The sequence below is a fragment of the Electrona antarctica genome, assembly GCF_951216825.1.
Source record: "Electrona antarctica genome assembly, chromosome: 23".
Lineage (NCBI taxonomy): Eukaryota > Metazoa > Chordata > Actinopteri > Myctophiformes > Myctophidae > Electrona > Electrona antarctica.
In genome coordinates, this window is record NC_136804.1 from 10,571,554 (window position 1) to 10,584,261 (window position 12,708).

Consider the following 12,708-nt stretch of genomic DNA (forward strand, 5'->3'; position numbering starts at 1 on the left):
CAAACCTTCATGTCAAGGACCCCAAAATTGACACCAATTAGCCCACAGACCCCCATTTGAAAAGATATGCCAGGGACCCCCCCCCCATAAGAGAATATTTTCACGGATCTAGCAGTGATTCTCAACCCGTTTAATTTCAAGGACCCCCAGTTTGACATGCATTAGTCTACAGATGTTGATGTTAATTTAACTCAGTGTAGAAATGGAACCAAATGGACCAGTTAGTCCATTTGTACACTCTCAGAGTTACAGAACCATAACGGTCATCCATTTGGTTCCCATCTATCATTTAGCTGGGGACCCACTGGAACTCCCTCAAGGACCCCGGACCCAACTTTGGAAACCACTGGCCTAGAAGACTATCCATCCCATCTATAATGGAAGTCCATGGTATTGGATGGCAGTTGAAAACATGTACGGAGTATAGTATGAGGCTGCAATCTGGGAACTCACCGGAACCGCACGCGTCCCAGTGTGAAGTTGGATGTCTGCCCATTCACTCTCCTTCAGCCCAACTTCCGGTGATGCTTTGTTTTCAATCCCACTATCTATACACGTAACGGGAGTTGTTGACAGATTCAGCTGCATCTGTCTTGAGATTAATGAGGCTGTGATAATAATAATGTTCTTTAATAAAACAGTGACAAAACAGTATAAAATGGAAAAATGCAAATTAAAAAACAATGGCCAAGATGTAAGACCAAAATCACTGCAGAACAGTTTTCTTTGCAGATTTCTTGGCTTTCTTTTCAGGTTTCTTGGCTTTGAATGTTGGGGATCTCAGGAACTGTGTGTCCGTCCATTTGTCTCCACGCCTCAGTTTGCTAAACAAAGACAATCACAATTTAGGACTCTTGCGCATTATATTTCCTGGACAAGAGTCTGTAGTGAAAAGTACTAAATAAATCATTAATATCAGTATGAATAAATGCACTGTGGGTTATGTTACCCAGTTAAGGTAATTACTTTAAAGAGCGTTGCAGTCCCACCCCCTTTCATGACGACGACAGACCCAAGAAATAATTCCCCATGCATTTGTCTGATAGACATTTCAAAAAGTATACATTTAAAGACCTTTAAAGTCTCAAACAAAGCCAACTCGGATCGTGACAAATAATTACAACACACTTTATTGGGCCGAACAAATAATTACAAAGAAAAAAGGGCAGGGTACAAGACTTTGTTGATTCTCTTTGAAATAATTTGTTCGGCCCAAAATATTGTGTCGTCATGATTTGTCACAATCCGAGTTGGATTTGTCTGTGGCTTTAAATAAATACTTTTTTGAAATGTCTATGGGAAAAAAAATTGGGGAATTATTTCCTGGGCCTGTCGTCTTGAAAGGGGGCAGGACTGCGACACTATGTTAAGACACTTTATTGATTTACCAGAGATACTGCAAGGAGGCAGTCAAATCTTTGTGTGATAGGGACTTTATATCTACATTAATCACTTGAACACTTTCTCCAGCCTGGGGCAGAATTTTAGCTGAAAATGACAGATCTACAAGTGTGTAGATCAGCAATTTTTGACGAAAAGGTTGTGTACAGGGAAAAAAAGAGCAGACCAAGTACAGAGCCAACGGTCAAGTTTACAAAGCACTGAGGGTTAAGTGGTTAAATGTCTGAAAACACACATTTAACATTAATCCAGTATGTAGTGGAGGGTCCCCGCTAGGGTTGTGAGGAGAAAAAAAAATCGTTTTGAATTTAAATCGTGATAATAAACAATTCAGAAGGCTACGAGTGCGTTTGTCTTATATTCACTATTCCAAAGCCCATGGTACATATTTTCAGCAATGGGAGAATACATTTTTGGGTGGGTAGATGTTGAGCTGGTAACTTTAAAAGTAGTTCATGTCAAAAAAGTATGGACACCCATCACGTAAACACTCACCAATTGATAGATGGTTCCTTGTAACAAACGGCGGCAGGGCGTCTCCTCCGTGGCCTCAAGGCTCCCGTTGCTTCTTCTGAGGCCACGTTATCCTCCTCGCGCGCAGTTACCACCCTCCCTGTTGTAGCAAAGAAAAATCTAATTCACGTGACAACTGTAATCACATGAAACACAAATGTGGCTAAAGAAAAGACCAGTGTTCCAAGAATGTAATAAACAGGGATGGAATATCAAAACCCTGTTTGAGAGACATTTGTCACATGAGTAACGTCATAATATGAACTAATTTGGTGAAAGAATTGTGCCAGGGGTCTACAACAGGGTGTCCCCACCGTTAATGGTTTTACATTAAACCACTGAAGCCTAAAATCCCTAGTATTCTGAGAACTTTTAGCCAAAAACAGCCGCTCTATAAGCTCAATGCCTCGTGATGCAAGGCTTTAGAGCTTGTAGATCGGCTATTGTCAGCAAAGAGGTGTAGACAGTAAACTTTCACTTTTTCCAACTAAGTATTGACGGTTTAAGTGGTTAAATCTCTGAAAATACACATTAACATATAGCCGAATCCACGGAGCGGTTCCCTGGGCATCAGCCAAGTTATTTCCTGCAGTTGGAGCCTACAGGAACATGCTGCAGTGGAAAGTAATTTCTGCTACGACAGTCAATGGCAGGTTTCCTACACATTTGGAATTTTAAATTTCCATACTTTTTCCTCAGACTTTAATTTCACTAGTTTGGGTGCCGGGCAGGGTACAGGCTTTAGTTCTGACATACTATTGGTCCGACTGTCATTAGAACAACAACCTACCTCAAACCCTAACCTAACCACAAGCACGGGAGCAGCGCATGTTCGATCGCATGTCCGACCGTTTCCGCATGTCGGACCTTGTCGGGCAAACGTCCAATTAGTTTTTTGGGTCTTGAGCTAAAACGTTTGGGAACCACTGAGCTGGACTGCACAGCACTCTCTCATCAGCTGCAAACTGACACAGACAGGCAAAAACATAATATCCTAAACAAAATCTAAAAACGAGAAGTAAAGCATGCATCATATCCCACCTGGAGATGCTTCATCGGGAACAACAGGGTCTTCATAGGTTTCAATGGCTGGAATTTCATCTGGGACAGCAAGTGCCACTCTGGAGTCTCTTCTTGAAAGTTGAACAGTACCTCCATTATCTGTGGCCACAATGGTGTTAAGACAGTTATGTTATTATTTCTGCCATGACACCAGTGTTGATTCCATCGACCAAAACCATGATGAAAAATGTCAGTCGACATTTGTCCGATTTAGTTTTCACAGACGAGAAATGAAATAAAAACTACGATATGACTAAAACTGAGGGTAAATATTCTGACAATTGTCACCGAATTAAAAGCTACACTGAAATGTTAGTGAGGGGCTAGTGGAGAAGAGATCCAGTAGTCATTTTATGCATGGTTGTGTGCAGATGACACTCTCCGAAAATAGCCAATCTACGCATTATACCTAAAACAACTTGATCATGGACACGACGGGTGTGATGTCCGCTGACGGGGCACGTGCGCGTTTGTGCAGGGCACTGGTGTGTGCATGTGCGTGAGAGAGCAATTCATTAATTTTGTGCCCATCCCTGTACATAATTTGGTATTCATATATTCGTAAGGACTACTAATCAAGAACTTTATCATTAGCTGCAAACCGACAGACAGCATAATATCCACTTCCTGACCTATTAAGAGATAAAAAAAATCTAAAATGAATATTGGTTAAGTAAAGCATGCTCACACCTGGAGAGTCATCGAGTGAAATTACAGCAGGGTGTTCATCAATGGCTGAGGAGTCATAGACAACAAATGTCTGTCTGGATGTTGCTCTGACATTTCTTCTAGAAGGAACGTGGACTTCTGCTGCAGGTCTTTCTCTCACACCTCCGTCACCTGTGGCTGTGTTGGTGCATGTTGGTGGTGTCGACACACTCTCTGCCATGACACAGGATGAACAGACAATAAATATCTTAACAGTAAAAAATAAATCATAGATCAAGCCAAAATATTTAATTACTGATGACCTACTCTCACATGGCCAGCCACCAGACTGTTGCCTCCCACAATGTTCAAATGAAGACTTTTTCCATATCAGTTAGTAAGGTACAGTATAGTCATAACAGGGCTGAAACTTGTTGTTATAATTGATTGACATTTACCCAAGACAACAAATGTCTCTCTGCATCGTCTGTTACGTCTTGAACGACCAACAGTAACTCCATGATCTGTGTCCGTAGTAGTGTTGGTCAGTGACGTTAAGATTTCTGCCATGACACAAAGGATTAAACAAGAATCATTGTGGTTGGTTGATATTATTGTTGTATGTAAAAAGCAAATGTCTTATTAGGGCCCGCTGCTAAACAGACATAACGATAACAATGTCCGGCCGCTTCCTGGCCTATCAGAGATAATGAACACAATCTAAAATTGATATTGGTAAGTAAGCATGCATTGATTAAGAGTGTAATGCCTAAATTGTAAATCATGTCACACCTGTAGATGCTTCAGCTGGAACAACAGGGTCTTCATACAATGTTCCACTCGCAGAACTTTCATTGTTGTTCTCTGGAACATTTAATGTCTCTCTGTCTCTTGGTCTGCGGTTTCCTCTCGACGGAATGTAAACTTCTCCTGCAGGTCTCTCTCTCTTGCCTCCATCATCTGTGGCCGTGTTGGTTTGTGATGGCAACACTCTCTCTGCCATGGCACACAATGAAATGACAAGTGATAAATCTAGCAAAAACACTGCATTAGACATTTTTTATAAACCACAACTATAACCAAAACCTTTTTTCCCCCCTCCCAAATATTGTAGTTATGCCAATTGTTTCCTTCCCACACACAGATCTGTGTTGTTACTGTTGTTCGTACCAGCGCGCGCACACACACACACACACACACACACACACACACACACACACACACACACACACACACACACACACACACACACACACACACACACACACACACACACACACACCTACACACACACACACACACACCTAAGAGCAGACCGGAAGCGCTAGCCATGCCCGTCCACTTAAAATGGAAATGAAGAGTTTACATAGTACATGCAGAAACTTTCCTTAATGATTATATCTGGTTTCAGTATTAATTTATGATACATTTTCTCTATTTTGAAGGTTATTTTTTGCAGTCAGTATTGGGGGTGGGGAGCGGGGGGCAGGCCAAAAACATTGAGAACCCCTGATTTAACTGAAAGTTGAGTCAGTGCATTTATGTGATAAATTACATGGAATCGGATTGGCATAGATAGAATGACTCTAGATAGACTGATTCCAATACTGGTATCAGCTACTCATATCACACCTGGAACAACAACGGGGTCTTCATAGGTTGCACTTTCAATGTTGTACTCTGGGACAACAAATGTCTCTCTGCATCTCAGTCTGTCGTTTCTTCTAGAAGGAACGTGGACTCCTGCTGTAGGCCTCTCTCTCACACCCCCATCATCTGTGGCTGTGTGGATTCTGGTTGGTGGTGTCAACACTCTCTCTGCCATGACACACAGGATGAACCGATAATAAATATCTTTGCATACAGAACAGTTAAAATAAATAATCACCACGCATAATCATATAGTTAGGTAAGGTTAAAGGTAGAATTGATTTAAAAGCCGTATTATGTTTACCCAAGAAAACAAATGTATCTCTACATCTTGGCCTGTTTCTTTTTGAATGTCCAACAGTAACTCCATGATCGATGGCCGTAGTGGTGGTCAGTTCTGCCATGACAAAGGATGAAATGTGTTTTTAGAACAAATATAACCAAGATTGTTCTCATTACTGAAGGTTTGTTAAACCACATTAAACAATGTTAACTTGCTTTGATATTCAAAAATCAAAAAACAGCAAAAGCAGCAGATCTAAAAGCTTGTAAAGAGGCACAAAGCGAGACATTTAGAGCTTGTAAATCTTATATCTCCCTTGATGTTTTTAATTGTGTGACGTTTTCATTTTATGCTCTGCCTATTGTAGCACTTTGAGATTCCTTGGAATGTAAAGTGCATTATTAAAATTATTATATTTTTGCAAGACGCTGTAGTATGATCCAATTATGATCTTAATTTACAAAGAGGGAGTAAAACAAATATTGGCTACTCTAAATTTAGGAGAAAGACATTTTGAGATAAGCTCTCTGCCTGACAATAGTGCCGTTACCCACCTGTAGATGCTTCAGGTGGAATTACAACAGGCACAGCCGAGGTAGAGACCACAGAGTCCAGGTCGAGGTCAGCAGGGCCGGCAACCAGTGACGAGTCTTCCGACATGGATTCCAGAATACCGTCATTCTTCTTTCTCTTCTTGACCCTCAAAGGGCCAATAACGTTCCCTTTTCCTGCGGTTTCGTTATCGCCTGGACAATCTGCAGGAGTCATCTTCTTAACTCTCTTTCTGGTCAAGGTCATGGGAGGACTGCGACTAGGTTCTGATAACGGGAGTGTGAGAGAAAGGCTGGCTTGCATATCATTGTGATCCGTTTCATGTTCTTGCGCATTATCGTCGTCATCCGACTGGAGCTGTTGTGTATCAAACCTCTGGAAGTCCTCTGGAATGTCCCTTTCTGAAGCTCTGGAGCTCGGTTCAGAGTTCAGGTGACAAGCGGGGCGCTGCCTTAACTTGGGAATACGAGAGGCGATGTGATGTTGCGTACCAGAAGGCTGGACCTCTTCCGTATAGTTGCATATCTGCAACAAAGTGCTAATGGGCTTACTCTGCATCGTCGCCTCTAACTTCTCAGCCTCACAGTCACCACCAGCACCTTGAGGATCTGTCAATGTTTTGTTTTCTTTTCCAGCCTTCAGCCGCACTGCTTTTCCCCCCACCTGCGTCTTTTCCTTATTTTTCACAGAGGGCAGTTTCTTCTTGACAGCGTTTGCTGCGGTGACTGCCTCTGTCTCATCAGATGCAGTCTGCTCCACCTCCGCGTTCAGAAGCATGGTGCTGCTTGTGCTTGGATTTCCAACAGCCATGGTACTGGGAGGGTCAATGACTCGAGCCGAGGCAAGTGATGGCGACTCCTCACATCTGTTGGAGACTGGGGAAGTGTGCAGGGCTGTCAACGATTACAACATTGAAAGTTGATTAATTGACAAAATAAATGCGATTTTATGCCTCAAGTGTTATTTTTTGGCCATTTAACATTGGAATAAAATTACATTTCCATTTAGTATTTAGGCTTCCCAGAAATGACACATTTAACATATTGACTGCCATGGTCAGAGATCTCCGTCTTTTGGGGTTAATAATCCAGAATAGCCTACGGTTGGATAACTGCAACAAAGTGCTAATGGGCTTACTCTGCATCGGCGCCTCTAACTTCTCAGCCTCACAGTCACCAACAGCACCTTGAGGATCTGTCAATGTTTTGTTTTCTTTTCCAGCCTTCAGTCGCACTGCTTTTCCCCCCACCCGCGTCTTTTCCTTATTTTTCACAGAGACCGTTTTCTTCTCGACAGCGGTTGCTGCGGTGACCGTCTCTGTGCCGTCCGATGCAGTCTGCTCCATCTCCGCGTTCAGAAGCATGGTGCTGCTAGGATTTACAACAGCCAAGGCACTGGGAGGGTCAATGAACTGAGCCGAGGCAAATGATGGCGACTCCTCACATCTGTTGGAGACTGGGGAAGTGTGCAGTGCTGTCAACGATTACAAAATTGAAAGTTGATTAATTGACAAAATAAATGCGATTTTATGACTCAAGTGTTATTTTTTGGCTATTGAACATTGGAATAAAAATTACATTTCCATTTAGTATTTAGGCTTCCTAGAAATGACACATTTAACATATTGACTGCCATGGTCAGAGATCTCCGTCTTTTGGGGTTATTAATCCAGAATAGCCTACGGTTGCATATCTGCAACAAAGTGCTAATGGGCTTACTCTGCATCGGCGCCTCTAACTTCTCAGCCTCACAGTCACCAACAGCACCTTGAGGATCTGTCAATGTTTTGTTTTCTTTTCCAGCCTTCAGTCGCACTGCTTTTCCCCCCACCCGCGTCTTTTCCTTATTTTTCACAGAGACCGTTTTCTTCTCGACAGCGGTTGCTGCGGTGACCGTCTCTGTGCCGTCCGATGCAGTCTGCTCCATCTCCGCGTTCAGAAGCATGGTGCTGCTAGGATTTTCAACAGCCAAGGTACTGGGAGGGTCAATGAACTGAGCCGAGGCAAATGATGGAGACTCCTCACATCTGATGGCGACTGGGGAAGTGTGAAGGGCTGTCAATTACAAAATTGACAAAACAAAAATTGCAATTAACGATTAAATTGTTAATCATTTGGCCAATGAACCGACGTATTTAACACATTGTCTACCATGGGTGGAGATCTCCATTTTTGGGGCTTTTATAAATCCAGAATAGCCTCTTCCATATAGTAGTTATAGGAGTTTGCCCTCACCAAGATGGCTGCTGCATAGACTGCTCTAATGGCCGCGATCTTTAGTGGCGTCTCTCGGAATTGAGGCTCAGATTTAGGAGCCCAATAAAAACAATCTGCGCTAACTCGGTTACTAACAGTTGAATGGGGTGACCGTCGCTTCTGATGAAAGCAAAAGTAACTAGCGACAGATCAGAGTTAATAATTTTAGTTTTGAGTTCACCTCTCCGGCCAGCCTGCACCTCCTCCACAACCGAAGGCTTGCTAACCAAGTCTGTGAAAAGAAAACGTTACATTTTATTTTTGTTTCACTTTTTATAGACACTTATTGGAAATTATTTTCACATATATATATTTTCGCAATGGTTCTCTCTCTCATACACATATATAAACCCAGTGTCAAAAAATAGGCAGTATACAAGCTTACAGCGCATCACAGACACATTGCAAGCTTGTAGATGGCATATTTTCAGTGAGTGACGGGCTTCCATAGTAAAGAGAACTTTAATCCATCAATGTGGGGTAAATGTCCTCCAAAAAGATATGAATGACTGATAATTTTTGAAAATGTTTAGTTGCCGTTATTGCTGCATAAGCGGGGCACACACACACACCACGTCTAAGGGCCTCAGTTATCAACATGATTTACACCAAATAACGGACATACAGCGAGATCACCGCAATTTCACATTTATCATTCCAGCGTGACTTTGACATACGCCACGCCAAAACCTACATCTGGCCGGGAGCTGTCATAGGCTTTGTCTGCACCCGTTTCTGTCGTAGAAGCAGTTGAGGGCTGATTTCACCCCCATGCTGATAAATGCCACGTTGACGTGGGCATTCGCCAAAACCCACACTCAAATTAAGGCAGAATATACACTCCATTGATAAAGAGTTAATACTCATACTTTTGCCACATACAGAAATGAAACATCGGAACATTTTCCTCAATAAATTAGTAGTTAGGAGATGATGCTTTGGGTCATATTTATGCAGAAATATAGAAAGTATTAACTGGTTCCCAAAATTTCAAGCACCACTGAAAATTGCAGTTATTATACTATACCAGTAGTACCAGTAGAGTTGGAGGGTCTGTGCCGGTCATTTGTTGAGAGATCTGGCATGGAAGGAAACTGGACTGGGTGTTTCCCACTGAGTGAGGGGGAGATGGGAATGGGGGGGTCAGTACTCAGTACTAACAGAATCTGTCTTGAGAGATTAGTAAAGCCTTTTTCAGACGCGGAGCGAGTGGCGCGGGCGTTATTGCTTGGATCAGCAGCTAGGATCACGCCAAAAAAAGCTGACCACATTCCAGTTCTTGCCGCCAGAATTTCATGCGACGATGGTTTCCCCTCAACATCGCAGTGCGGCGTGCATCCGAAAAAATAAAAATCACCCCCGGCTCGCATTGAAAATTAATAACTGAGGCGGGTCACTCACTCCCAGTCTGATAACGGCCTTCAAAACAGAACACACTGAAATGGACGCATGTTTCTAATGCAACCTACTGTATATCTTACTAAATGTCTCACCTCTCCATCTGTATATCGTCATCACTAGTGAAGCTATCGGATTTATCTGGAGTGTCCTGAAAAATCAAACACAATCACATGCCCAGTAATAGCAGGCACTTATATTCTGAAGAATCCTCCCCCAAAATCACAGGACAGTGCAGATCTAGACTATAAATCACAGGACAGTGCAGATGTAGACTCTAAATCCAGAGCTGTTCTATGCAAACATATAAAATGTCACCATTCTACAAGCTCACAACGTGACTGGTTGTGGTCTTGTAGAGTTCCCAAACTGGGGGTCCAAATTGTTTTGAGAGGGCAGTACCCAGATGATTAGGTTAAGGTTCAAAGGAGTCAAATTAAATGGGGGGGGTTAAGAGTTTAGACTGTAAACAAAAACGTGTAGATATGAATACATAGAAGTTAAACTAAAGCAATACATATAATCAATAATTTGCACAGTGTGAGAGAAATGTCCTTACATCGTCAGGAGAGACCCGGCCAATCATCATGTCTACGTGGGTTTGGAGATCCGAGGACAGGACCGTTGCCTTGGCCACGTGGGCTTTTAGACCATTAAGCATGTCCAACTGTGGGGTGGGAAAAAAAGAACATTGTTATATAATTTTGTCACTTGCATTTGACAGTGTGACAACAAATCATCCCTTTGGTTCAACACTGTGTGCCCATTATATATCCCACAGATGAAAGCGAAATAGAATCGTATGACTGAAATATTTTGTATGACCAAGTCCTAATGCGTCATTTCCTAAACAATGAATAATATTATGTTTTAGGAATAATGTTCTTGCCATTCTACATACTGCCTAGCACGAGGGGAAAAACGATTGGTTTGCCTTTATATAAAATACCCCAACTATTACGATTTTATTTTGCAGAAGATGCTTCAGAAACATATTGCTAGTTTGACCACAATTTGATTCGAACCCAGGAGGTATGGAGTGGGAGTCTAATGACTAGCGAGACATGCTACCGAGCTGGCTGCCAAAATGGGTTTTCAGGCTGTGTTAGAATGACAACACCCAACTCATGTAAAAAGAAAGAAGCCCCACCCAGTAGGGATATATGTGGCCCTGGATGAACGATTTCAACCTTTTGCAGCATTCAGTGAACTACAAAATGTATAGGGATTAAATGTTTGGGTTAGACTCGCAGCTTGCTCGAGTCGTGACCCATAGAAACTGGTCCACGACCCACTGTTTGGGAAAGAGTGCACTACAACACTAACCATTCTCCTCTCGTGGCCCCTGCTGGTGGCCAGGTCAAACTTGTAAGCCTGTATGTCTTTCAGCAGGGCCGTGTTCTGCACCTGCAGTCCTCTGTTGTTGTTCTTCAGCAGTGTGACTTCCTGAGCCAAGGCTCGGTTCTGGCTCTTCAGTGACAACTTGAAGAAACTGGAGCAGTCTGTTGGTGTAGTGTAGTCACAGACAAAAAACAGAGCGGCCATGTTCATCATTTAACATTCGGCACTGGAAAGTAACTATTAAATCACATTTACTTAACTACCGTACTTAGTACAACATTCAGGATTTTTTTCTCAGTATTTACAATGTGCAATACTTTTAGAAGGACACTGGAGCAGCACAACAGTAGTTTGTTTGAACCATACTGAAATAAAGCTTGTGATTTTTACACGTAACCAACTTACTTAAGAGTTTCTTCTTGACTTTATAAGCGGCAGTTAATGTTTGCCGCCTCTCGGTAGGTGAAGACACTCTCCCAGTATTCGATGTCTGCGTGAGCGGCATGACGCTAAAAAGGTCAAAATAAATCAAAGAAGGTGGTCAAAACGCCAAGTTTTTAAGTTTAATTACAAGGTTAGCTAAGTTAAACTTAGTACAGGAAACTGTCTGCACACAGAGCGCGTTTTTGGGATTTTTAGTGGAGTTTCTGCATCGGTTTTCCGAAAAACGCGTCCAGTGTGCATGCAACCACCACTGTCTGCTAAAGTCACACACAACAAGTAGCCTGACTAGACTCTGAAATCGTCGTCTGTTAAAAGCCCCATTCGTGAGTCGGGACCCTAGTTTACCTTTTCTATATTTAGGACGTCGGTAACTAGATGTCCCCAAATACAGAAACGGTAAACAAGAGTCCCGAAAGCGTTTTACACAACAATTAAGTAACGTTAGCCGTTAGCGGGTGTATGGTCACTATGGTGTTTCTATGTCACGACGACCACATTTGAAACAAGTACAAAGTACAAACCTGATACAAATCAATCTCGTTGATGAGAGATATACTCTTGGGCCTGAAAAGTAAACTAATATCGCGGAGGAGAAGGCGAAACAGCGTCTCAATCACATAAAAATAGCCATGGAAGACGTTAACTAAAACTCCGCAGCCATCCAGTTGAGTTCACACACTCGCAGCTGGATTTTCAAATAGCACAACAAGCAGTGACTTCCTGGAGCAGTGGGCGTATCCCATAGCCCTTTAGCCAATCACACATGTGAAGCGTAGTGTGACGGTTTAATTAGCCTAATTAATGTACGTGTGTGTGTGTGTGTGTGTGTGTGTGTGTGTGTGTGTGTGTGTGTGTGTGTGTGTGTGTGTGTGTGTGTGTGTGTGTGTGTGTGTGTGTGTGTGTGTGTGTGTGTGTGTGTGTGTGCGTGTGTGTGTGTGGCCACCAACGTAATCCAAAAAGTCACCCAAAGAAAGCATGGTCAACAAAAACACCTTGAAGACCCTAACTGGGTTTCTTCAACTATGCATGCACCTCTTGGTACCACAGCACCTCAAAGGCCCTTAAAACAAGGCTCCAGACTTCCCAAAACAAACCTGTCAGGCTGTACTTGGCCTCACTCCAGGCCCCGAAACCACCTCACCCCTGCCCATTTTGACAGGC

General features: G+C 42.7%; 1 protein-coding gene across 3 annotated transcripts; it reads right to left on the reverse strand.

The window, feature by feature from the left end:
- Positions 1 to 614: 614 nt before the first annotated feature.
- LOC306916451 (uncharacterized protein) lies at positions 615 to 12,252 on the reverse strand. Of its 3 annotated transcripts, none has more exons than XM_079494312.1 (18): positions 12,069 to 12,252; positions 11,509 to 11,612; positions 11,089 to 11,264; positions 10,322 to 10,429; positions 9,858 to 9,913; positions 9,401 to 9,477; positions 8,546 to 8,596; positions 7,828 to 8,163; positions 7,247 to 7,564; positions 6,112 to 7,002; positions 5,579 to 5,671; positions 5,257 to 5,442; positions 4,417 to 4,620; positions 4,083 to 4,187; positions 3,667 to 3,858; positions 2,956 to 3,075; positions 1,897 to 2,014; positions 615 to 824 (listed from the first exon to the last, which is right to left on the reverse strand). In XM_079494312.1, the coding sequence occupies exons 2-18, from the start codon at positions 11,606 to 11,608 to the stop codon at positions 707 to 709; spliced, it is 3,249 nt and encodes a 1,082-aa protein (XP_079350438.1). In that variant the 5' UTR covers positions 11,609 to 11,612; positions 12,069 to 12,252; the 3' UTR covers positions 615 to 706. The 3 variants fall into 3 exon arrangements, with proteins under 3 accessions (XP_079350438.1, XP_079350439.1, XP_079350437.1); XM_079494313.1 differs by having other exon boundaries at positions 6,112 to 6,984; positions 7,247 to 7,582; XM_079494311.1 differs by having other exon boundaries at positions 7,247 to 7,582.
- Between the last annotated feature and the right edge of the window lie 456 nt (positions 12,253 to 12,708).